Here is a 25,081-nt window from a genome sequence, read left to right on the forward strand (position 1 = left end):
TTAATTAAATTTGGGATTATTTATCATATCTATTTTATCTTATTTGTAACTTTTAAATCCTATTTAAATGTCCGTTTTTAAAGTTTTGTCTTTCTTGATGCCTTATATCTCTTATATAAAGCACTTAATTGTCATGTTTCAGTTTAGCAGTGTAGCTCTTCATTAAATAACTGAGCAGAAATATTAGTGTTCACCTGCTATTTGGCCTTTGTAAAGAAAAATTTTACTTTGAGTCTGTTATACTAATTGAAATCCACTTTGCCTTTCACAGTAATCTCTCTGTATCTCAAAATATCTAAAGAAAAAAAAATGTATTGTAATTTATGAGAAATGTGAGGGAGAAAATCTGTTAATTGAGCAAGCTATATATGTTACTGTATCTGTGTGTTTTTTCAGGTTTACTCCATTAGATGGCGGTCATGGTCTAGCCCATGTCCTCTTCATAATCATTCAGCTGCACCTCTGTCCATTCACTATCACTGCTACCTACAGAAAACAACAGGTGAAAGAGATGAATTGTTATTGCACAGTTTTTTTTTTTTATTGGACTCAAGATACAACAGTCTTCTATGATCCCATACGACCTCTAAGCAATAAATTTCAACTTCTACTCCAACATCACAGCAGAATAAACAGAACATCCTTTGACTGCTGTGAAAGCACAACAGTTCATTTGTTTGGTTTGGTGCTGTTGTCTCTCTGTAGCCATGACCACTGTAATGAGATTACTACAGGATTTGAATACAAGAGTTTCCAGCAGAGACTCCCAACAGCTGAGTGACAGAACACTCCAAAGACTGCGGTGAATCATCCTCTGGCAAATCACAATTAGTTACTGATGGTTGAGGTTCATGAGGATGTTTAATAAGGATGAAGATAGTGAGGATACACAGACACAGTTTCTACCTCAGAGAAAGCAAAATAATAATAATAAAAAAAAAAAGCTTAATTAAGAACAGGAAACAAACAATGCCTTTCATTGCCAATTCATTTTTTTCCATCTGATTAATTGGTCAGTCCATAAAATGGCAGAAAACAGTGAAAAGTGTCATCTTTATCTCCCAAAGCAGGAGGCAGTCTGACGGCTGATTCGCTCAACTAGCAAAGACAGCAGCCGCAAATCCTCGTGTTTGAGTGGCTGCAACTAATGAGTGTTTTTTGCTCAAACAATGAATTGTTATTATTAATTATCAGGATAGTTGTTGATTGATTTTCCGTTGATTAGCTCAAATAATCTTTTCAGCGCTAATTAACAGTTTTGTGGGCAAGCAGCAGGCGTTCGAACAAGCCACCTACGACCTCCTGTTCTGTCTGGGATGTGGCCAGTTAAAGGATGATTATTACATTTTAACAGCACTCATTAAAATGCACTGATGGGATCTGATGTCAAACCTCATGGCATGACTTCTGAGCGGATCAAATATGTCTAAATGTAGCTCCACTTTCAAACTCTACAACACAAAGTATGAATAATACAGTAGATGAGAAAATGTTTTTGAGGCATTTAGCAGGAAAAGGCATACTTCCTGTCAATGTTCTTCTCCTGTTTGATAAGAAACATTTGACATTATCCACTGCAGTTCCTAAAGAAATTTAAAAGGTGTGAATGGTTTCAATAAACTGCATCAGTCTGAAGTGAAAACTAATTTCAGCTAACAGGAAAAACTCAGATTAACTGCTTGCACGTTCACAAATTTGAATATTCTATCCACTTGAAAATCATTTTGTTATGCGCTTTGTTTACTTCATTTAAACCTGTAAACGGGAGCTATATTGAGGAGTGTGTCAATGAATCAATACTGAAATAAAAGAAAATCGTGGCGCTGAGAAGATTTTAAGACACAACTGCAAGTGAATTCATAATAAACGGAGTGCTAGTCTCACATTACAGCCTTCGTATTCCACTCAACAAGCAGACAAATATGCATTCATTCTGTTACAATAGTTCACAAGTAGGCTTACATTATGTATTTTTTAAAAATATCAAAAACACCACAAAACTAGTCTCTGTCTGACATTCATTATTGTAAAACTATGTAAATTAAACATTTACAAACAGTAAAAAGTATTGTCAAGTAGACAATGACAATAATTATACAGCCATTTGAAGAAAAGACAAAACGATTTGCCCAGATTTGGTGGAACATTTCGACTTGAATTCATCGTATTATACGTGTCCAAATAACTAATTTTCATATAAGGACAGAGGGACAGCAGAAATATATGAATATGGAATATGCAGCATTATTTCTAACACAAACACAATACGTGTGTGTGTGTATATATAATGTGCAGCGTCTGTCCTGAAAATGTTCCACCAAAGGGAAATAATCCATAAAATGTACACGAAACAATACAAACGTCGATTGTCATACCTAAACATGAAGTATTACAACTAACCTGCACTCAAAGTCATCAAAGTTTGTGATGCTCATAGAAGTACATTATATATTAGATTTCATAGTAATAAGACCTCTAAAAATACTGTAACACTAGGTTCATCTCTTTACGTACATTAAGATGTACCAATACTTGCTTATAAGCAGTGAGGCAAAATCTTCAAAATATTGTCACAATAATGTGCATTTTCGTATCAGTGTTTCTGTTATACAAGTCTTCCGACACACACACACACACACACACACACACACACACACACACACACACACCTACAGACACACATACACACACACACGGTGTCCTTTGTTGTAGGACTAAAGTACCTCACTGTCTGTTCAGAGGCTGTAATTCAGTTCTGCCTGCTACATTTGAATGCATGTAAATATTTCCACACTATTGGTAAAGTCAGCTAGGGTGTACATTCGAAACATACAAGGGTATTCAAACATAAGGCCAACAGATAATATTAATCAAGCATGACATGGCAGATTAAAGTATTCCATAAATATATATCAATTCCAAATCAGGTAACTTTATTCAACGCTTGATTCCACCTGCAGCTGTCTACCTGTGCATGTCCTGCTCAGACCGCTTAGCGATGCCAGACCTACACACGACTGAACACTCCTGGGGAGACAGTATGTGGATCCAGCAGCAGAGCACACGCAGCCGAATGAACTCACTCTCTATTATAAAAAACGTCTTTTTTTTTTGCTGTGCTGTTGATGAATTCAATGAGCCAGTGCTCGGCTGCAGCAGGTTGGAGAACACGAACGTGAAAAATATAAATAAGTCAGCTAAACAGTGGACGAGAGCTGCAGTGACAAGAAGCGACAGTCCCTGAAAGCACGAGACGCTTGTGTCATTGGCATAATGTCCGTTCGTCAACGAGTATGAGCCTAAATGTGTGCTTTTAGACAGTTAAAACTATACCGAGTCTATAAAACTGCAGTAAATCTGAACTTCTAACGGCTTATTGCTTTCATGAAATAGTGATATATATTTATATATATTTTTTTTTTTAAATAAGTAGCAAGCAGAAGCACATGTGATTTGTAGGGTGTTATTTGGCTGGTGCCCTGACTTGGCTTAATTTTAACAGGAGGTCACTTGTCTAAAACTGAAAGTTTTGTCATATATTCACAGATAAAAAGACGAAATATAATGCCAACGTTGTTATGGGTGAAATTTTAGCATATAATAATCTAATGGTGCATGGTAATAATAATCATCTGGTATATAATAATATGACTTTTATGGTATATAATAATAATTAAATGGTATATAATTATCAACATTATGCAACAAGCTAGCTGATGAGGACCAGAACATTTGATTTCTAAATCACATTTTTTTGTGATGTCACTTCCTATTTCATATTGCAGTTTAAGGCTTCCATCTGCCATGTCATTACATTTTCTGATAGGCCACCCAGTTGGATACTGAAAAGACTGACTGCTTTCAAACACTAGACTGTACAAAAAGGAGGAAACTGTGCTATCGATAAAAGACGTCAGTGTGTATTTGTGTGGTTGCATGTGTACAGCATCACCTTAGTGAATCCTACGGAGGTGCACGGAAAAAACTCTCACAAGGAACACAACAACGATGTTACTCTATTTTAGGTACTCAGCATGTTGTCTGACGGGGTTGACCTTTGACCTTAAGGCCTCACATCTGCCCGAAGAGGATGGAGCAGAGCAGGAAGATGGCATAGAGAAACATCAGGCCCAGACCCAGCCGCCGATCCAGCCTCCAGTGGTTCAGATGAACGCTCGTCACCTGAAAGCAGAGAAACAGCAGTGAGGAAGAGCCACGACGATGGTTACACCACTACTTTTGAGGCCAATATCCAATAGGTCAGCCATTTTTCTAAGTGTCCCTTAAACCTGCATTCATTTATTCATTCGCTGCTTGGGGTCAGTGCAACAAGATGTAAACATTGACATATTGTAAAGTTAACTATTAACACAGACAGCAGATATGGAGCAGCGTTAACATTCATTTGGACTCGTGCTTCTGGCCACCTGACAGGTGCATGGAAATCCGACACTCACTCTCCCTTTTGTGCTGTTTTACTCTGCACCAGCTCCTGAGGGAAATATCTGGTTTATTAGCTGCTAGCTGCTCCACAGTATTATTCCCCAATGTATCAGCCACATGAGCCAACACATACATCAATATTAATGTGTATGTGATGAGCTTTAATCAACTGATAATAAGAGCCAAAGTCATGATGGCCTGTCGAGGCTGGCCTCTGTTCCACAAGCTTCTCGAGCTCAATGCAATCTGTCCGTCTTGATTCATTAAAAGCCACTAAAAACAGAGATACTGAATGAACAATGCAACATACTAAAACATGGCTTGAACTGAATTAAAATCTACCTTTACTGAATTATTCTGCATACTGACAACATTTATTAAAACAACTATGCAACATTTGGTATGTCATGGTGTTTCCTCACCGTCAGAAACACAGATGCCAGCAGCAGGATGACAGAATACACTAGTCCTTTATTATTTATGAAGACCTGTGGGGGAGGGGACAACGAGGTGTAACAATTTCTGAATATCTAACAGAATTAAGAACACAAATCTTACGATGGCTCTCTCAAACACACACAGAGACATTCATTAAACCAGGACAATCACAGACAGGAGGAGAAAGAGACTGGTATTGTAGGGTGTGAACGCATACTGATGATCCGTGGTCCACCACAAGGGTACGCAAAGCCCAGGGGAATCCCAAACCCAGCAGGATGTCAAAGATATTGCTGCCTATGGAGTTAGACACTGCCATGTCCCCCATGCCTGAAAAGAGACGGGCAGTGACAGAGAAACGCTGAACTGAAGCACTTGCACCACAGAGGGACGACAGGCAAAAGGCGCTTTATGTTTTCTTACCTTGTCGAGCTACAATCAGACTCGCCATGCAGTCTGGCACACTGGTCCCTGCCGCCAGGAAGGTTATACCCATGATGTAGTCTGGGATGTCTAGTGTGTAGCTGATGATGGTCACCTGAAACATCAGGACACAAACCTGTAGATTATAACTGCATTGGTGTAGCAGACCAACAGCCACCTGAAGCATCTGTGATCACGTGTTGGTCATTTTTGTTTGAAGGGTTTTTTTGTTGTTTCAGTGGAGCTCTCTGTCATTCTGCCCCCTTACCATCCACACCATGAGGTAGGAGAAGACAGCGATCCACAGGGTGGAGGCCACAAAGGTGACCATGAACCAGCGGTGCCAGCGTGGCAGAATACAGTTAGGCACAGTGCAGTAGAGCAGGAGGCCCAGAGGCCACGTGATCACCCACTTGACCCGCGCACAGCAGCTACCTGTGAAGAGCAGGAAGTCGGTTTTTAATGAGGTATTTTAAGGACTTTTGTCAACCAAGAAAGGAGAGTTTGTTCATGTGAGAATTTCTAATAAAGTTTGTTCAAAGACAATACATTAACAAGAAAATCAACAGAATTGATTATACCATTATATCAATATCAGCACTTAAAAAAAAAAAAAAAAAAAATCATTACAGGTTACATCTGTTAGTGCTGGATCTTCCTCACCTGGTATGCGCACGGGACTGAAAATCCCATCTTCATCATCCTCTTCTTCCTCTGGCTGGCTCGCCTCGACCCCCAGCTTGTCTCCTGTCTCTGTGTCTCCTGTCCCAGGTTCCCTGCCTCCGTTCTCCAGACTGCAGGAGGCCGTCGTCTTCAGGCTGTTGCTGGCTGACCCCCCTCGTGACCCGGGGCCGGCCTCACCGTCCCGCTGGTTCTTCGAACTCTGGATCAGCCTCTGTCTCTGCAGGAGGAGAGCGGGAAGCTTTGGTTGCAGGGCTCGGAAAAGATGTGCTTGCCTTTGACTTGCGCACCAAATACCTCACTGATGAGCATGCGTCCTGCCATGGAGAGCCTGGTGCGGGGTGAGAAGTGGGGGGTGATCATGATACGGAGGCCAGCGTCAGAGAAGGACAGCTTGTGGGGGTTGAGGATGAGAAGCTCATCCACCATGACGACTGGAGGAGGCTCCTGATTGTGGGCTTGGCCTGTGTACAGGTTGTTATATTTGACTTCTGACTCTGACAGCAGTGAACAGACACGAAGCTGCAAAGACGACAGGATTATTCTAACGTCCGCTGACCTTTGTTGAGAAGCACCATGGAGGTGTTGCAAGCAGAGGCGTCCTCTCCCGCCTTGTCTTCTCTGTGGTCCTCTGATCCGGGGCAGCACAGCCTGCCGCTCCTGAGCTGACGCGTCACAAACGCCAGGAGCTGGGAGTTGAACCTGCAACCAATCAGATACTGTTTGCTTACATCCTTACAGTATATACAATACACAGAGTGTGTTTTGTGTGGAGGCGCGATGACTGATTTGGTCTTTTAATAAACTTACTTCATGATTACAATGTAGACTCCATACATGGTCATGAGGAGCAAGGACTCCCACCTGCACAGCAAGAAGCACATTCGTGTCAGTCTGGTGTGACACACCGCAGAGCTGCAAAGTTTGTGTTTGCACTGTGAGTGAGCCTCCATTCAAAACAACAAAGAAAACAGATGGCAGAGACAGTGAACCTTTAGCCTCGCTTCAATCATACTGTAACGGCAGTGATACTGTTCACAATGTGTGGATAATGTGGATTGAAAAGAATTCATTCTTAAATATTTCTGATCAGAATTCGATTATATCTAATATCTATTACATAGAAAACATCGACGCAATAAGTTCATACAGCATCTCTCCGCAACAACCTAGATTTTTAAAAGGGAAAAAATGGGGGGAAAAAAACACAAGCTGGAGGAAGGAGGACGAATAGTAGTTGTTATTATCTGCACTGACATAATCTTCATCTGAAATCATTTAATTAAATCAATCTCCGTCATTTCCATCACTTCTTTCTCATAATTGCTTTCTTTGTGATTGAAATTTTAAAAAGTGAAGTGTTACAATTTCAAAATTCTAATATCTTTAACTAATTCTTTCTTTTATTAAGATAGACATCCCTACATCCATCAAACATTTTTGTCTCTTACACTCCCCCCCCCCCCCAAAAAAAAATAGAACTAACTTAGGTACCTCTGTCTTGAGCCATTTCCTGGTGACAGCTTTTTAACTTGCAATTAACATTAACCGGAACATATATTTGTCTCCAAACCTCGTAAATCCTGTGCTCAATTTAAAATTCTAATATTTTAAAGGCTCTGAAGACTTATTTCCTCTATCAGTGTTTGGTTATTTTACATGAGGAATGTTTGTATTTGTGTATTAATTCTTGTTTTTTTCGCTGGTTTGAAGTGAACATGGCTCAGTTAGAAAAAAAGTGACATATTTCTGTGCACCAATCAGAATCCTACGAAAATGTGTTATATAGAAATAACAATTTTGCAGAGGCTTAAACCTGGAGCACAGCACTAAGAGCGTTGGATAGATGCTAGATGACCACTGCTGCACATGTGCACGCTCGTATCTCAGATATTCTGAGCATGCAGTGATTTGGGAAAGTAAGCTGAAACACAAATCTGACAAAGCGTATTGAGAAGAAGAGTGGTGAGGTGAAATACACCAGAACAACCTTGGCTTGGCACGCTACGATTCAATAAACAGTCTGCCATATATCACTGGAGTCCACGGCTACGGCCGACATTAAGGCCATGAATAAATCCACTCTTTCATTAAAACCACTGGCACAGACAACAGCTTTTATAACCTCAGGTCGACAGAATAGAAAACGTTCAGAAGCTAAGACGCTAAAAAGGGATGAAGAGCAGGACCCAAGCCTGTTGAGAAGGAAAAGAAATCAACTGAACAGCTATTTCCAAATCAATCCAACAGCTAAGCTTCAAATCACTGATCGTATGTGCACTGGCTGCCGCTGATGACACACGCCAGCAGATTTTAAATTGATCCTGTGCTTCGTCACCTCTGCTGCCTTTGGAATGAGCCACGGCTGACCGGGAATGCATATTCATATGTGTTGGTATTTGTCGAGTACAAATGTAACCAGAATGTAATGCTGTCCTTTGAGTGTGCAGATCTGTGTCAGTGTGAATACAGATGTCTACAGCAGAAGTGCTTCTATGGAAATGTGCCCTGTTAATACTGCAGTAGTGGGAGAAGTACTCAGATCTTTTACTTGTGTAAAAGTAGGAAAACTACAGTGTAAAAATAGTCCTGCATTCAAAATTTAAATGAAAGTATTTAACATCAAAGTACTCATTATGAAGAACAGCCAATATAATACTATTGTATTATAACTGCTGATGTATTTATATGTTCATTTACTTAAATGTTCCAGCTGGTAAATGTGCACCATAGGTCACCATAATCTGATATTTTCTATATTATACTATTACAATTGTATTATTGTTGAATCTACAAAGTAACTATAAAGGTTTGAAATAAACATAGTGGAGTAAAAAGTGCAGTATTTGCCTCTTTAGTAGCAGAAAATGGATGTACTCAAGTAAGGCACCTCAAAATTATACTTAATGTGCTTAGTTACTTAGTTACTTAGTTACTTAGTTCAACCACTGCCACAGTGAATATTATGCAGAGTCTGATACATTCAGTACATTTTTACCAGAGTACATTTGTGAATTTGGCATAAAATGACATTTTCATTCATTCTCATCATGTGAAAACATCGTGATTGTGAGTGAAGGTTAATGGAAATGTCATCTCCTCTTCTGTTGACTCTCATCTCGCTATCCAAGACCTTTCCAACAAGTTGAGCCCCAAAGATAAATTCAAACTCATTTATGCAGCTGATATATGTGAAAACCTTTTTTCTTTTTTTAAAGCACAGAATTCAATCTATGTGAACTCACCAGACCACTCTGGCATCATAGATCACCTAAAGAGAGGAAAAAAAGGACTCTTCAGAACACAATGTAGGGAACAAAAGCTTAACACACACTAGTCACTTTGATTAAAAGCACATCTCACCATGATGAGCGTCACTACGGAGAGGATGTAGTAGGAGGAATCTCTGAAAAGGGACCACCATGTTAGGACCACCGTCTGCGGAGAAAGGTTTGAAATGTTAGTGTTCAGACGCTCAGGAACAACTGCATGCAAGATGTGGGCAAGTTTTTTTTCCTACCTGGCCTGCAAAGATCCCACTCAGGCCGATGATGACCAGGATGTTGAAGACGGCCGAGCCAACAATCGTGCCGACTCCAACGTCTCCTTTGGTGATGAAGACGCCTGAGGGTGGGTGACACAGAAGGGAGGGGAGGGAGTCATATGTGTGCATTTAGTGCGTGGCTTTGTTTGGTTTCAGGTCAGATGAAATCCCTGCAGTCTGTCATCCCCTATCAACTTCTGTCGGCTCTTATATTTTTTCATTTTGATTTACACACACATGCAGAGAAACACATGCCATCCAGCTCTTAGTCACTAACCTCCAACAAAATACCTACAAGGAATCAGGATAAGGAAAGTCCATTCAGAGCTTTTTTTAAAAAAACACTCTGCTGACATCTCCTGGATCATATTGGCACTGTAGATTTCAAATTCCAGCATTTCTCTGATAAAATATCAAAGGTGAGTGAAAACTCATTTTGGCATGCTTTTATATGCCTGCCACAACTGGGACTTGGTCTTGATTGGCTGAGCTACTAACCAATAAGAGAGGTGAAAAGCTCTGGAGCAGAGCTTCCTGCAGCCATAAATGTCGCCCCGGCCACATCTTCACTGAGCTGCAGGTTCTGAAAGATTAAAACAGCAGACCAGGATAAAATAACATGAATCAAATAATGACGTGTTCAATTATGAAAATTATATATGAAGACTGGTTGATCCTGATTCCTCACCTCAGATATTTTCTCAAGGGAAGGGACAAAGTAGTCGTCACAGACGATGGCCAGAGCGTAGAACATGTAGATGGCCTGGAGAGAGAGACGAGGGACACATACACACTTTTTATAAGACACATCTTGGTTTGGAATATGTGCTGCTTATAATGATATCAGATCTTAGTGTGATGAGTCAGTCAAGGAGCTAAATAAAGGAGAAAAAAAATGCAGATTTCAGGCGATCTTGTGGGAAATACTCACACAGAGCGTATGCAGGAGCACAGCCCCCTTCTTCCTCTGCTCCTTGGTAAAGATGTCCTCTGGAAACTCATGGATGGCTGCGAGGGGGAGACAGACGCGATGATAAGCAACTGAAACACTCATTTCATTTCTGAGTTCATTTCTTCTTCCAATCAAAAGCAGCCACAATCTACAAGCTGCAAAACATCAACATCTATTCACTGAAGAAAAAACTGATTTAGCACATATGTTCATATTGATAATAAAGCATGCAAATAAAGGAAACATCCTTTACATTTACCAAATGAAATATATCACTATGCTTTGTTTCCTTCCAATTTCTGAGAGTGTCACTATCTTTAATGACAACCTGACATTTCAAAATGAGCTCAAAGAGATGAAGAACATGATTAAAACTCAGTGTTATCATCCTGTATGTCTTAACTTCAGACACCATTATTTTCAGATGTGGTACAACCTACATCATCGTGCAGACACAGAGTCGTACACTTGAGTGTGACAGGAAGTGAAACTGGCAGCTGCTTCCTGTCCTTCCTCGAGTGTAACAGAAAACAAGCAGTTAATGACAGCTTAGCTTCCCTCTGTTCCCTCGACTTTACAAAAGAGGGCCTCGAGAGTGTGGTACAGCTCCAATTTACAACTCTGAGCCGAGCTGGATGAATTTAAACTACTGGGGAGCACGGAGCTATTAATAGCTCTTCTGCTGTGTGAGACAACTGTGGCTCGACAGGCACACAATGAGCACAGAGCAGCCGTCACGATGCACGCTGCACCGCGGCTGCATGGAAACTGAACAACAGGCTGCATGGATTAAGAGAGGGTCCCTTGTGATCGGGGATATGAGATTTGATCTTTGACGCTGATGTGTCAGAGACAGAGAGACAGAGAGAGAGAGAGAGAGAGGAGGAGGAGGAGGAGGCCATATGGTCCTGAGGAGGGGACAGTAATTTGCTATGTTCAGTTGGAAAATGTAAATGTTTGTGCAGTGATGTTTAAACATTTGTGTCTCTGCCAGAGCACAGCGCCGCCTGCCTGGATGCTTCTTGTGCATCATTTTCAAGTTCGAGTTGAAGTGAGTTCCTGGAGGTTGGCAGGGTGCTGCGTCTCTGCTTTCTGCTCTCTGAGAGGAAGAGGCCTGTTTTCTGTGTGCCAGCTGTTATTGCATGGCAGGGCCCGTCCACTAAATCATCGAGGCTTAGCATGTAAACTTTCTGTCATCTTATCGCACGAAAGAGGGAGCCTGAATGCGAAGCAGCACTGTTTGCGTCTCCTCAAGCGGCCCGTCGGGCTGATCAGCTGTTGGACATCTGTTGCTCCCTCTGTGGCTTTATTTCTTTCACCTTCTTCTTCTCCTCTCCTCTCTGCGTCCTGTCCAACAGCCCTGGAAACCTCCCGAGTCTCATTCCGGCCCCGAAACACAGACTCTCAGGTTATTCTGTTGGTGGAAACGTGGGCCTGCGACGTGTAGCTCAGATGGATGCTTTGAGGAGTTGCTCTGGGGAAGGTAGTTGCTATGGCGACCCTCTCCCTGGGGGCTGCTTTTTTTTTTTTTTTCATGGGTGGCAGGAGGAAGCCAAAGGCAATTGCGTGAACAGTGAGAAAGGGGGAGGTGAATATGTGTTTCCCATGGTTAGGGTTTATGAAAAACGAAAAAAAAAGAGAAGTGACAGCAGCTCTGGACCGCAATTTCTAAAAATATTTATTTTTCCTTACAAACCCTCAGGAGAGGTCTGAGAGGGCGAGGGAGGGGGAAGGACGCCATCGAGACAGAAACAGTGCACTGGTTTGCTGAAGGCTGCTGGACAGGAATGCGCTTTGCCAGGACTCTTATGTCGCGGTTTCACAACAGCAGACCACAAACTGAAACACCGGGGTTAAAGATGATCCCACATGTGCAACTTCCCGACTCAGGGATTTAAGACAGATGTGCCATCAGCTTGATAAGTCAGTAGCTTTGTAATGAGAGGTCGAGCAGTGAGCTTCAGTGAATTAAGGAAAGATCTGGGCTGCAGTGTTGATGTGTGGTTACTCTTGTGTCTGTACTCAGGCCTCTAACATCACTTCTCTCTGTGCTTGGTGTCTCTTCACTGCCAGAATTGCAAAATGCTCCCACAAGTCGTTCACCTCTGATCCAGTTCTGTCTGTCACAGTCTTCACAGCAGCTCGCATATCTTCGTTTCATTCCTCCACAAGCTGGAATACTCTGATTCTTTAAAAGATAATCGACTAGTCCACATAGCTCCATATATTTCTTCAAACCTCTAACATCTGTTGCACACAAACTGGACATGACCTCCTGTGCAGCGGGAAGCAGACGGGGCAAATGTGAAGCTTTAATGAACTGACTGAATCATTAAACAAACAAGCTATACCGTGAAGCAGGGAGGTTTGTGAGCCTGGTTTTAAACTGCCCATAGGTTAGTAGAGTATTGATTTTTAGCGTTGGAGATCATTCCAAGGATTTAGGTCACTGAAATAAAATGTTGGCTTTTCAAATTCAGTTCATGCTCAAGGGACCTTAAGCCATAAGCCACAGATATGATTGAGTCTGATTGGGTCCGCAGTTCCAATCCAGCATCAGTGAGATGTTAGGTGGTAGCAATGTATATCAGGCCTCTCTGCCAGAGAAGAACAACCCACCTTATCATTCAGGATATAATGGAAGTACCATAGCTATCACCAGTCACAAATCTGAAGGCAGAATGACAGACCATGTCTTGGGCTTTAAAGCTGGTTGAAAAGCTGGTCTGTTTCCGTAAAAAAGGCCAATGTTTTGAGACAGACTGCTGGCAAGGCTGCCTATATGGTGTAATGTAAATTTATCATCAAACCAGATGCCAAGGTATCTATACTCAGTAACTCTCTCAATGTTAGATTCACATTCACTTCACGCACACTAAAGTCTCTCAGACAGTTCTGAAGGCCAATACTGCATAACCTTGATGAGAGCAAGGGATGCTCAGCTGTATCACATGCTTTTGATCTACAAAAAGGGCAGCACAATGCTTCTTATTGTCTAAAGTGGTTATGACTGAAATAGTGCTGTGATTGGCTCTAAATCCAGATTGGTGTCGACTTAATCCAGAGTGACTTGAAAGAAATACCTTGAGCAGGTTATTTACCAAAGACTTTTGCAAACAAGATACTTTGGAGATTGGTCTGTAATTATTGAGATCATCTGTATCATCCTTTAAGTAATGGAGCACTATGGGCCAACTCCCAGACACGAAGATCCAAAGATTAAAATATGTGTTCAGTGCTCTATGTTAAGGGGACAGTCTTTGAAAAAAAAACCAAACGGATCCAATTTGAAGTGTGGGGCTGTAAGGATTCATTATTTGATTAGATTTCACTGTTTCTCTTGTGCATCATGAACTCCCTCATTTAGTTTGGATTTCTCAGACTTCTGGCTTTATTGATAGTTAACAAGCAGATATGGTAGATGTGTGATGATTATCAGATGTTTCCTTGCTTTGTTGAACTTTGTCAAGACCAGATCAATAAAAAACTGACAGGAAGAGAAAATGACTCAGTGACAGGAAAAGAGCACTAAGCAACATGTTTATATATTAACTGCAGCATTATAAAAGGAGGAGGCACCCATTACACAAGACAAGATCAGTCTCAACACACTGAGTGTCTGCTATATGAAAGTTGATTCGCTTTTAGTTGAGTCCACATTAACATTTATGGCAGCTATAAAACACTGTTGCCTATTTTAAACCGCAGCCAGACATCAACCAGTTACCAGTTTACTGTAGTCTAACTTTGACCGTACAATAACGACAGATAACAGCTCTAGTCTTAAGTCCAAACAGCAAATGCAGAGATGAAAACTAAAAAAGGCACAGTCTAAGATCTGCTTCTACTGCAGTGCTATGGCTGCTGATGACAGATTTTGTGCCATCATGTGTATTTTATCTGAGCCCAGATCAATGAAGCCCGTGCTGCAGATTAGACCTTTAAGTATACGCTCAATGCCGAGCAGATTCTTCAGAAGGTATTACAAATGAGATCTCCGCTCAGTGAAACCAGTGCTGATGTGAGGGGCTGAGCTCTTTATGAGTCAATCTGCTGCGGGGGGCTTCAGTGTTGCTGATTGAAGGGGCAGTGGGCGGTGCAGAGTAATGTTATCGATCAGAGAGTCTGCAGGGTGTCCTGGAGTCAAGCTACGGTATCGACTGGCACACCGAGTAAAGTTGTGTCATGCATCAACCAAACCGGCCTCGGCGTATTGAGCATGCGCACACACACACGCGCGCACACACACACACACACACAGACCTCTGCAATAAGCCTGCATTTTTCATGAGGAATCAAAAAAATAAATATTTCATCCAGGTGTGTAATGTAAATTCAATTATGCATTTGTTCTTTGATTTGCTTTCCTTTGAGGCAGTTTGAATGCAATGCTGATGAAACGACAGCAGGGCTTCACGCCGCACCAACCACCTCGCCTGTCAATAAATACACTAAACATCATGTTATTGTAGTGACAGACGTGCATGACAAAAAAAAAAAAAAATGCTTGGGGTGTAGCTTTGTCTCTCAGCTTGATCAACCCCATCAGCTCGGTGAGCGAGGAAATAAAAGGTAAGATCTGAGGAAACAGTGAAACGTCTCTTTAATGACACTCGAGGCTTTTTAGACTCCCGCTCAGCCCTAACCTCTGCCTTCTGCTCCTTAAATGTCATTTTTGTGGGCAGAAAGTGAAAGGGAGTGAGCGGGATCCAAATAATGGTCAAATGAACTGCTGTTTGCTTTGTGAGGCATCCATCATCTCACTGCTCTGATAACAGCCCAACTCCATTCGAAGACAGTTTCTGTTAGATTATCTGCCAGCTTCTCTTTCTCAACGCGTTCCCATAAAAACCTCGAAGATATGGCTGTGGAAAAAATACTATTCTCAGCTGACTCTCGCTCGCCAAAATAAACATCATCATCAACAATCCTCGACGGCAAACACAGTACGAGCCGTTTACTTCATTTACATCATTTGGATTCATTCGCCCCCACCGCCCTCTCCGCTCCGTCTATTTTTAGTTCTTTGCTTTGCACTTTTAATGCTTGAAAGACAGAATTGTCTGGGTTTCAAAATTTAGCATTCAGTTGCCTAGCAACAGCGGTCTCAGAGGCTTGTCGGCTGACGGCGGGTCGCACTGTCTCCATCTTGTTAAGCAGTGGAGGGATGAAAAGAGAGAAAGAAGAGCCTGGGGCTGGACGTTATTGTGCAATCCCCAAGATAATATCCCCGAGGTCCAGGCCAGGCTTTTTAATCACACTCCAGATTATGCAATCACTGTCAGGCGGCCTGCTGAGGAAGAGGGCGGCAACCCGAGCCAGGAGCCGTGCCCGCTGGCGTGTCTTAAACTACCTGTCCAGCTTTTTTGTTCGCCCGCTCATCTCCAGTGTATTACCGCAGTGAAGCATCCACCCCGCAGTATGCTTGTGTCTTTACAAGAGATTATGAGGGCGATGTGTTTACAAACCAGGAACTCAATAAAGGTTAAGTGTGTTATCAGGTAGCAAGACACAAATGGAGAGCAAATAATGGAGGGCTGGTAGAGAGAGAGGAGGGGGGAGAGAAAGAGAGAGAGAGAGAGACTCTGAGTCTCGTTTTCTCTCTCAAGTGTGGAGGAAAGAAACACCTTTAACGTGATGTCACAGAAGAGGATGTGTGCTAGCCAGCGGGACAGTGAGGTGCCTGTAATGTGTCAACTGTGTGTAATGTCACTGAGCTGAGGAATTATGTTCCCAGATGAGATTATCAGGAGGTCGAACTGTTTATTATATATCTATTCAAGATTAAACAATGGCTTGGAGATTTGAGGTTTGGTGATATGAAATGTTTAAATGTATCACCAAACAGTCGATAACTGACCACCAGTGCATGCAGCTTGGCATCAAGGCGACACTGCTGAAGCAAACAAATATCTTGGTGCACATATAAGTCAAATCTTAGATATGGCAGAAGTGCCAGATGTACATTACATAAACATTTTACAAATAAATTAGGATGGCCGGACATGCTCATCTTTCACAGCTGCTGTGACAAACAAAACACATTTTTAAGTGCTGGGAAATCTCTCAGACATTTTGATTCACTGTGTTTTGCTGCCACATGCAGACATGCATGCAGGAGATGTCAACAAAGCGTGTTTCACTTAAATCTATTTTTAAAAGCTTAAAATGATTCATTGTGTGTGCATATTTTTGGGTTGCGCCCCCTCAGCAGGCAGAGCATTCTTCAGCTGGTATTTAGGAGTGTGGTCTGAACAGGCCATTTGCATGTTACATTGTTAGCGGAACTTGATTTGCATACATTTCTGAGACAATAAGCCTGAAGTTTTGTATTCAGGGTTCAACAATAACTGTGCAGTTTGCATACAATACAGCATTGTGACTGACAGCCTAATATCAGCGCAGAGTAAATGCAAATGATGCAAAGACATGTACTCTGTCAGTAAGACAGAAGATTTTTCATTGTGCAGTCGTGTTATTTTATCTGCTCTGTGGTATTCTCCCCCGCAACAATAAAGAGATTTCCTCTCCGATCTGAATTTTTAATAACAAAACTGTCAGCTGTGATGAATGTGGTTCGTGTCAGCCGGCCAGTTAATTAGCCTGGGAACCAGAGAAACAGGGGTCTGATTATGGCTGTCGATTGGCTGCGTGTCTCAGCAACAATTTCATGAACAGCAGTCTGAATCCGTCCAAACTATTCAGGGTGCCATCAAGACCAGGGAAGCAAAGGAGAGTGGCAGCCCCCTCTCATGTGCTCCGTCTGTCTCCTTGAGTCTCTCGGTGCACAGGCTTGACGCAGACTACATGCTCCTGACAAATAACACAATGCTTTGTCCGCATGACCTTTCAGTTCACCTGCAGGGGAGAGGCAGAGGAAATCTCTGGAACGCTCTGCCTTCCCTGTTTACCTGCATACACTACGCACAGGCACGTATAAACATTACTAAAGCCACATCTGACTCCCTTCATCTTGTGTCCAAATGAACTCCTTCGCCAACATGGTGAAACCCCTGCAGCTCTTATGGTCTTGTTAAGTGCTTTTAATTCCAAATAATGTAGACACTGAATTAGACATGGGCATTATGACAACATCACATCATGATCAGGTGTTTCTATTATTTTGTCCACCTTATTCATATCAATCAGGGTCAACTAGATAACAGAAACACCTCTCTGTATAATACAATCAGGTATTGAAATCACTGGATATGTTTGAAAAACAGACATTTCTGCCTGTACATACACTGTGATAAAAGATATTGTCCATATTGCACAGCCCTGCATTGAATGATGAGCAGGTGTTGCAGACAGTCTGAGAGAGTCTGCTGTTCTGACCTGGAGGAACAGACGGCATCTATCTAGGTACAGAGGACTCACCTGCTCGGGGCTGATCCAGGCTCTGGTTGTCTGTCTTCTCCTGCATCAGCCTGCGAGTCCATCGTGGCGCCCAATCGCTCACGCCTGGCAAAAGCCCAGAAGACTCGGTCTCTGTTACGAAACAACATCAGAGTCATCTAAGTGCAAATCCAGCCAGGTACACTTAAAAGCCCTCAACATTCTCCAGGTTTTGACGTGTTAGTCAGACAAAACAAGACATTTGAACACATCAAAATGAGATTTGGTAAAATGTGATGGGCGATTTTAACTACTTTCTATCATTTCATAGACCAAATGATTAATGAATCCAATTAAAAAATGAAAGCTGCCCAATAGTTTCCAAGAGTCCAAGGTTATGTCTTAAAATGGCTTGTTTTATCCAGTATAAAACTAAAAATCAGTCATTTTGTAACTATAATGATGAAGGAATCCATTTCTTGTTTTGATAGTTTGGTTTTTAAATGAAAAAGTGTTTACTAAACCCTCAGAAAATCAACTGAGTATTGTTAAAGTATTGTGATGGCCACTACTACCATCCACATATTGTCTCCAGAGTTATTTTTGACGCACGCGAGGACCCATCAGACTGTAGTTTCATGTTTCTGGCTCTGGGAGATAGCAGCATGTTCAGTCAGCTGTCCCGAGCCATCAGCACTGAAATCTTTATGGTGTGTATTTCAGCTCTGTATTTCACCCCTCGATAGCTAATCTCTGTGTGGGTTTCAGATTTAACAGCTTTACTACGGTGACAGCAGAGGAACTCCCCACAGATAGATCTGTCTTATCATCTCTCCAACGGATAAAAAAATACAGCTATCCTCCACCACCACCCACAGAGATCTTTCCAACAAGCGGCAAGAAGATAGTGAGGCGGTTATTGCGCTCTGTGCTACACACCGTCCTTTTATTCATGAGGCAGCTTGGTGTCTGTGTGCGATGCGTTTCCTGATTGCCAGCCGCTGTAGTGTCCCTTTGTACCTTACAGCTCAATGAGCCAATTTCACGAGGGCAGTGGTCGTGTCTGAGAGGAGACGTGAAGGCTTTCATGTTGAGGCATCAAGAAGAGTTCGACTCGTGTGAAATTCAAATGGGTTTCTGCCACAGATGGCTCTGCGCCGCTCTCACACTTATAACTGGGAGAAGTCTCCAACCCCTAAATCACATCTTATCTCACTGGAAGAAGGAGAAATGAGAAAAAAAAAGTGATGCTTATTCTCTTTTGCCAGATTCAGATTTGATTAGTGCTGCAATGGTCACTTGACTAAACCATCAGTCAACTGAACTGCGCTGACAGCTGATTGATTGCATAAGTCATCTGGCAAAAATGTGCACAAAACATGGAAATTGAACACATCACACTGGGAAAATTACCACTTTCAGACAGACTAAATTATCAATCAGTCCATCTAAAAACTTATCACTGAGTGCAAATAATGGTGACTTGCAACCCCAATAGTGGGAAAGCAATGGCTCCCAGCAGGACTACAGTACAACATACATAAACTACTTTCTTGAACAACTCACATAATCTATGTGTAACCACAGGCTGATCTGACAGTAATGACTTCATTTATACATAAATAGGCTCCTTAAATAATACTTAAGCAAGTCCTTATTCACTGTGCTTGTATTTGTAAATTCAACCTACATGTGTTACTTGTCTCCCAGACGGTTGTCATTACAGAAGTTCGACTCTCTGATTCCTTTCCAGGCCTTTATATCTTCCAGTAAGTTTGAGGGTTCTGCTATTGCCAACGCTGAATAGTGTTTCCCCCAGGAAATTGTTTAGCTGAGGTGGTAAACCACCCAGATGTTGGCGCCTCTTGTCTTGTGATCAATTTAGTTAGTATATGACAGCCTAAACAACAGCCACACTTATGAAATATTTGCCATTTGTTGTGTCAAATAGCTTGCTCTTTTTCCAGAGTTTCATTTGATAAAAGCGTATTCATTTCTATAATGTTAAAGGTGGCCCACCTCCACTGTACGACAATTACAAGCTGGACATAAAGATCACAAACTCACCCACTTTCCATGCGATTGGCAACACTGCCTTCACTCTGACCCTGACTTTTGACCTAGACTTGCTTGTTATGCTGGTGCTCTATGGCGTTTTAAGCTAACTTAACTGTTAAAGTGATTGTTCCTCTCGATAAGTCTGTCTGCGAAAGGCCTAGAATGTAAACATAAAGGGAAGAGGTTACAGAGGGATCACTGATGAAAGCTGATGAGACATGAAATGTGGTGTTTGTCTGGAAATATCATAATCCTGCTGCCACATTCCTCAACATAAACACGCTGGCTGAGTGCAAAAAGGTAAGCGTAAATACCGTAATGTTAAGTGTAAATAAATAATTCACAATTCATCTTTTGACACATCAGTATAATAATGCAGATAACCTCCAGGCTGAATCTCTGCATCACATATTGCCAAATGCTTAATGTTGTGTGCCAAATGGAGTAACTTCTGCGGATCCTTGAATCGTAGCATCTATTTGATTTCTACAAGCCCTGGGAGAAGAAACTGGTATTTGAACCAAGAAAAGTCCAAAGCCACACACTACCACCTCTTCCCTTTAGGAAGGACAAACCACTGTCGCCTCCTTCTTTAGCAGAAACAAGACATTTGATCCCATCAATCAAACATCGACCGGACAGACCGGCTTCCTCGCGTCTTACCCTAAACAGGTTCACTGCCTCCACAGGGCGAGACTACAGTCTGTGGTAGTAAATGTCTCCGACTGTGAAATCCTCAATAGTGGCAATGCAGGTATTTGGATTTCAGTCCAACACTCTGAGGATTTCCATGTAGATAACAGTGCAGTCCTCTGGCTCTCCACTGATATTCACACTGAACATTTAGTAAGTGTCATGTTGCAGTAAACAGAGAGCTGATGAGCATTTGATTCAACCTTAAATGGGATCAAACCCACAGTTATATAAACATCTGAGCCCAGACAATACCAAGTTCAAAGTAAAAAAAACCCCAAACTGCAAAACCAAAGCTCAAATCAGTATTCTCACACAATTGGTCATGTCTTGCTCCGGCTGCCATCTTGTAGAGGCTTTTGGGGAACAGCTACACTGGAAGTATTCACCTTTTTTATTGTCCAAAACCAACACCTGTGAGCCTGTTCAGGTTTGCATAGTGAGCCAAATTAGTTCAATCTAATGTGCTTTCAGTCCATTCATCTCTCTCTGTGGATCTCCACTGGAGGGCGCCAAAGTCAGAGATGTTCAAATTCAACAAACAGCGGTTTGACATTATGACGGCAGAGATTTACATATGTCGATGGATATAATCAATATTTTCATATTAAGAATGGATCACACGTATGTGAATGGGGTTGCTGAAACCTACAGAGAATTATCAGCTGACTCCTGAGCTCTACAGAACACTTTAGAATGCTTAAGCTAGTTTTGTTTGTTTGTTTGTTTACCAGCCCACAACTTTAATGTTTTAAGCTCGAATTCTGGCCATATCTCACGCATTGTACCTTTAAAAGATGATAATGTGTCAGCTGGTTTCCACGGCCCCTAAGTGACCAAAAACTATCAGTTATTGCAGCTTTAATATCAACTAGCCTTTTTTGCCCTGTTGGAAGCTTTTTTTCTGTGCTGCTGCCTTTTCTAGACACGTTTCAAGAGGAATCCACCTCTTGCTTGTACAGACGAGGGACAGATATCTTGGAGATAAAATGTTGGCCAGTTGAGAATCGAAACCTCATTTTTGCAAACATGACAGCCAGTCGTCTTTAACAAAGAACTGTGTTGAATTTATCAGTTGTATTAGCAGCTACCAGCTTTGCTTTGCTGTAGTGTGGATGGAGTTTTTCATACTCCTTCACTGAGTCCAACAATGTTCACAGTTTTTCATCACACTGGTGGTGTTACTTTCATTGAAAGTTATTTTTCTCATATCCAGTGGTTACTTTGCCAGAATCCGTCCGATATTAATATTGAATGGTCGATCAGCACATCCATAAATGGCTCTAAAAGCACTGGTATTCAGGATGCTGCAGTATGCGTAATATTTTCCACCTGTTGAGAGAATAACCTGCCTGTCGCCATTACAAACAGCAGACCACATGCTTTGCCCTGTGCTTTTATATGGTTTATAAGTTAAGCAGCCTTGGTCTTGGTTCAAAAAACCTCTTCTGGGTGATGGCACACTCATAATTTAAAGGTGAAGTATAAATATTAATGACACGGCTCATTCACCAAGACACTCTTTCGCAAAGGACGGTGTGCAAATCTCGGATGAAACCTCAATGTAAATCAAATTCTCCCGAGTAAAACCAACGTTCACTCATTCATGTCGTTGTAACGCACACGGGATTACGGAGAAAAAACATAGCTGGCGCTGAAGCAGCTGATGAGTGTGTGTGACAGTCTGTGACCACATCAGTGAAGGTGATGAGAGGATAATGAGCTGTAGGGAGGAGGGTGTGTGTGTGTGATGCCTTCAGGTGCAATGCTGCTAGATGAGACGTTAAAGTATCTAACTCAGACTTCAATTACTGCCAAGAAAAAAATTACCTCATTCTGGTTATTAATAAATACTGATGTGACTGGTGCATCATATAATTCATGTAACATTCACCACAATACATATCCTTTTATTCTAGATGTTTTGTGTTCACTGTGTCAAGTTTTTTTAAGTCTATTTTACTGACAGGACTGATGAGGAATTGGCCGATGAGGAAAATCAAAAAATGAGGATTATGTCAATCAGATGTATTGCGCATGGGATTTTGTTATATAGTGTCATGAATGGAATGAGATGACAGTTCCCATAAACAATCCAAGACAAGTGAAATGAATGTATGTATTATTTATCTGCATTTAACAAGTATTCATTTAGGAGAATGAATAACACATGCCTAGCTCCAGTGACAGCCTGGGAAAAGGCAGAAATTAAAATGGCAGGCAACCTATTTTAGGATCAGGCAAACACGTCCACAAAAAATGAACCATTGACATCCGCAGTCATACACAGCATTTCTCCTGAGATAAAGATGAAATATCCAATGAAGGCCTGGTGAATCTGCAGTAACGTATAACTGTACTCATCCCCAATGATTGGATTTCCACACGCCACAATTTGTGTCTGCTTTATGCAATCAGCAAACTGTCACCTTCCCGCAGCGTGAACAGAAGCTGGGAGACGGTTAGCAGTCAGAAAATCTTAGAAAATACTGAACTGAGATTTAAAAATGTAACGTTTATTGACAGGGCTTCAGCAGTCTGACATGCAGCACTGTCTGTTACTTTTGACAGTAATCAACCTCTGCACCTGCCTTCTTTCTTATTTAGACAACTGAATGTCATAGTGGTGTCTGCTTTAACTCTGCCTGAATTCATTTTGATGGAGAAATCAGCACCTGTCCACTTCTGAACCAGACACACTGCATATAGTATATTCACATTGCATATAAAAGGGGACCATGGATAAGAGGGGAAGTATGTTGGATCTTTGCACCAGACAAAGACAAAGCACCACATGTTGTGCTCTGAATACATGGATTATGCAGCATTTTTCTACTACATGAATGAACGTAGCTCTTTCCTGATAGTAATAATAGTTTGAAACGAATCTAATTTAGATTGTGTAAATAAAAAAAATATTGTATTCCTTTTGATTTGTTCTTTCTGTATGGTTCTTCATTGTCAACATCCACTGTTCATACTAGTTAATAATTGATCATCTTTATTCTAATAAAGGATCTCACTGCATTTCTCTCTTCAGGGCATGCACACACATGAATGTCTACAAATTCCTCTAAAATGTATTACATGCATAGTATTTGCATACTTTACACACTCATCAGTAACTGCAGCGTATTCTAAACTAGTTTTTTTTATATCAATATTACATTAAGTTTCCAGCCCGCATCTGAGAATGTCCATAGGATTATCATTATTACGCACGCAAGCAGGCAGGCGCGCTCAGCCCGTATGTCTATATTAAGGTCTCACCTGGTGCCTGGATGACCTGAGCGAGCCAAATGACAGCGACCAGCCCGACTCCACAGCAGCAGAACCGCTGGAAGGGCCGCCGGTGCCTCGCTGCTGCTCTCATTCCTCAGCCGGCCACATATCGACGACAAACATCTGTTGCTCTCTCCTTGACACTTGTTTCACACTTTCTCTGCAAGCGGCTCCGCACAGACCTCCACCGCCTCCAGCAGCGGCAGCAAGCGACTTGTCTGCCAAGTTGTGTCAAAAAATCCCCGCAAACACGAGCCTGCTTTTCCCCTCCAGGCTCAGAGCAGACGCTGCGCCGCTTCACTCCGCCAAACCTCCGGGTCGCACATAGCGAGTGGACGCGTAACAAAAGCTCTCAGCGCTCATGTGTACAGTCTGAAAGGTCGACTGCAGATCCCACAGTGAGGAGCAGCAACAGGAGGCGACATGCTCTGAGCTCTGTGTGCCTTCGCTCTCTCTATCTCTCTGCCTGTGCTGTGCTGTCCCTCTGTGTGGCCACCAGGAGGCGACAAACTCGGGGACAGCGTGTTCAGTAGAAATAAAACTGTGTGCGACACTTTCACCTTTCTGAGCTTGTGGACCCCTGCAGAGATGCTAACAGCGTATTCACTCCCAAGCGTTAAAACATACAGCACGGGGGTGGATAAACACCTGTAGCCTCCCAGTGCAACAACTGGTCCTGAAGAGCATCATCAACACTGCGTCACATTTTCCACCTCTCCCTGCTCTGCCCACATCCAATTAGCTCTTAATTGGCTGAACACACCTGGTTCAGTTAATTGGGCGTGAATAGAGCAGGGAAACTGGAAAATATGCAGCACTGGAGTTAAGAATGGCAATTACTAAATGGATTAAGTTATCTTAAAGATATATATACAAAAAAAATAATCTGTTCAGGAACCTTAAAAGCAAAATTATGCAACTATTTGAACAGTTTGAAAATCATTTTGTTAGTACTAATCTCTATGAACAGATGCACGTGAATGCAGAATCTGTGGGCAAGGGACAAGATTTTGATATCTGAAGCGTTCTGGTTTGTAGTCTGTTTATAGTCCAAGCAGTACTGATCACTTCTGAGTGGGCTTTGGCTGCATGCAGGTAAACTGTCCGCCTTAAAGCAGGAGGCAGAATTCATTGGCCAAAATGCAATCTCTGAGGCCAGATAAGAGTAAATCTCAGACTGACTTTTAGTCACTGGTGAGAGCTTTGCAAATTAAAAGGCTGCACTACAC

The 25,081-nt window shown here is 41.9% G+C and overlaps 1 protein-coding gene across 2 annotated transcripts; it reads right to left on the reverse strand.

The window, feature by feature from the left end:
- Positions 1-523: 523 nt before the first annotated feature.
- Positions 524-24,325, reverse strand: LOC143332877 (sodium/potassium/calcium exchanger 3-like). 2 transcript variants are annotated; one of them, XM_076750706.1, is made up of 17 exons: positions 23,841-24,325; positions 17,862-17,972; positions 10,461-10,537; positions 10,218-10,292; positions 10,028-10,112; positions 9,506-9,609; positions 9,349-9,423; positions 9,231-9,256; positions 6,796-6,849; positions 6,545-6,687; positions 6,283-6,449; positions 5,968-6,205; positions 5,573-5,739; positions 5,305-5,419; positions 5,099-5,211; positions 4,866-4,931; positions 524-4,182 (listed from the first exon to the last, which is right to left on the reverse strand). In XM_076750706.1, exons 1-17 carry the CDS (start codon positions 23,941-23,943, stop codon positions 4,072-4,074), a joined length of 1,830 nt encoding a protein of 609 aa, XP_076606821.1. In that variant the 5' UTR covers positions 23,944-24,325; the 3' UTR covers positions 524-4,071. The 2 variants fall into 2 exon arrangements, with proteins under 2 accessions (XP_076606821.1, XP_076606823.1); XM_076750708.1 differs by having other exon boundaries at positions 3,424-4,182; positions 6,283-6,443; positions 23,841-24,324.
- Positions 24,326-25,081: the final 756 nt, after the last annotated feature.

Source organism: Chaetodon auriga, chromosome 15 (assembly GCF_051107435.1).
Source record: "Chaetodon auriga isolate fChaAug3 chromosome 15, fChaAug3.hap1, whole genome shotgun sequence".
Lineage (NCBI taxonomy): Eukaryota > Metazoa > Chordata > Actinopteri > Chaetodontiformes > Chaetodontidae > Chaetodon > Chaetodon auriga.